The following is a 1,962-nucleotide window of genomic DNA, read 5'->3' as shown; positions in this document are numbered from 1 at the left end:
AGGTGGATGATGGAGGAGGAGGAAGAAGAAGAAGAGGTGGATGATGGAGGAGGAGGAGGAACAAGAGAAGGTGGATGATGGAGGAGGAGGAGGAGGAGGAAGAAGAAGAGGTGGATGATGGAGAAGGAGGAAGAAGAAGAGGTAGATGATGGAGAAGGAGGAAGAAGAAGAGGTAGATGATGGAGGAGGAGGAGGAACAAGAGAAGGTGGATGATGGAGGAGGAGGAGGAGGAAGAAGAAGAAGAGGTAGATGATGGTGGAGGAGGAAGAAGAAGAGGTAGATGATGGTGGAGGAGGAAGATGATGATGGAGGAGGATGAGGTGGATGACGATGATGGAGGAGGAGGAGGAGGAGGAGGAGGTAGATGATGGAGGAGTTCCTCCACATGCACAGCTCAGAATATGACATTGGGATACCCAGGAAGTGGCAGCAGCAGAGTAATAAATGGTATTACAGCCAGATGGGGATAGAAATATTTATACCGCCAGCAGAAAGTCTCCACCATTCCAACAGCAGCAAAGCCAAAACATTTCCCATCAGTGCCACTCTGTCAGATTCAATCCACTTCCTGCTCGGTGACCCCCACAGGAAGTAACTTCTCTCTGTGACTCCAGAATAAGCCCCCCCCCCCCCCTGTTAGGGATCTACAAGCAAACAATATTGGGTTCCAGGCTGTAGCCGGCCCTGCGTGAATTATAAGATTTGCCCCGTTGGGTTCTCACCGTTGTTTTGAAGACTTTTTCAAGGCTGACATCTTCCTCCTTCCAAACCCGGAGCACCTGGAGGGGAATACAGAGCGTCAGGTGACAGATCGGCCACGATACGATGAGATTATTTCCAGGTATCATTCTATATTTACCTTGTCATCATGGATCACCACAATCTCCCCGGTCCCAGCATTGTACACCGCCGGGCACGTCACACGCTGGCCTTGTTTTACTGTCCAACTTCCCAGCGGCCTTTGATCCGACACCTGCACATGGACACAGTACCAATAAAGTTGTTCAAATTACAAATCATATGATAGCTATAAAACAGAGGAGACTTCACTGGCTGCTTGCTTATTTCTCCTGACCAAGACGGATATACCACTCCAATCTTGCAGTCACATAACAATGGGAGGACCAATCATAATAAGAGCAGCTGTATGTCCCGCCCCCAGCTGTGTTACAGCTCCAGAGTCAGCACAATCAGAACACAATTCTGTGGGGGGTTCTGGGCTCACAATATCACCGGATCTTCAGAACACCCAGGCAGTAATGTATGGACAGTACGGGCCAGAGAATCCAATGAGGCTAAGAATGATAACCCAGGAGATCCCCATGGACAATCAGAGGAAGAGCGGCAGCCACAAGTCTATCCTCACTCTATGGGACCCCACCAGGAGCATTATGGGCCCGGCTTATACATCTCCCCATAACAAAACACCCACCTTATACAAGGTCACCGTCCTCTGCGCCTCGGTCACTAACACCCTGTCACCATCCCCGGCCGCCTCCAACCCCTGGGGACCGACACCGTCCGCACCCTGCACACCGCACAACGTGAGCTCCTCACACAGCGCCGCCATCTTGGCAGTCGCACGACCGTGACGTCACCACAGAATAGAGACATTAAACCTTCGGGACAGAACGGCACGTGTGCGGTGACCAGAGAACTGTGCCTGACGACGGACAGCGACTACTACAGACGGGAAATGGTACTGCATCTCAGGAGATGGGGACACACGGCCACTGGTGACTGATGAGAGAATAGGCGTCCACTAGTGGCAGGAAGTGGTACTGTACATTTCTACTGAATCTCCATTACCAGCATTATCATTATGATTATTGTTATTATTATTATTATATTGCATTATTATTATTATTACTCTTATTATATTGTAATATTATTATTATTGTTATATTTTAATATTTTTATTTTATTGTATTATATTATATTGGTATATCATACAATTGACT

The 1,962-nt window shown here is 48.3% G+C and overlaps 1 protein-coding gene and 1 long non-coding RNA gene across 2 annotated transcripts in view; one reads left to right on the top strand and one right to left on the bottom strand.

Annotated features, from left to right (window-relative positions):
* Positions 1 to 1,596, bottom strand: part of NOL11 (nucleolar protein 11) — a 7,922-nt gene extending 6,326 nt beyond the window's left edge. The window contains exons 1-3 of the mRNA XM_072414083.1: positions 1,434 to 1,596; positions 861 to 974; positions 724 to 780 (exon numbers count right to left, since the gene is read on the bottom strand). Coding sequence (XP_072270184.1) covers positions 724 to 780; positions 861 to 974; positions 1,434 to 1,571 — 309 coding nt within the window. The 5' untranslated portion in view covers positions 1,572 to 1,596. The remainder of the gene's footprint in view (positions 1 to 723; positions 781 to 860; positions 975 to 1,433) is intronic.
* Positions 1 to 1,962, top strand: part of LOC140332865 (uncharacterized) — a 359,753-nt gene that overhangs the window by 3,926 nt on the left and 353,865 nt on the right. The gene's annotated exons all lie outside the window — the stretch shown is intronic.

Source organism: Pyxicephalus adspersus, chromosome 6 (assembly GCF_032062135.1).
Source record: "Pyxicephalus adspersus chromosome 6, UCB_Pads_2.0, whole genome shotgun sequence".
Lineage (NCBI taxonomy): Eukaryota > Metazoa > Chordata > Amphibia > Anura > Pyxicephalidae > Pyxicephalus > Pyxicephalus adspersus.
This window is presented reverse-complemented; position numbering and strand designations above follow the sequence as displayed.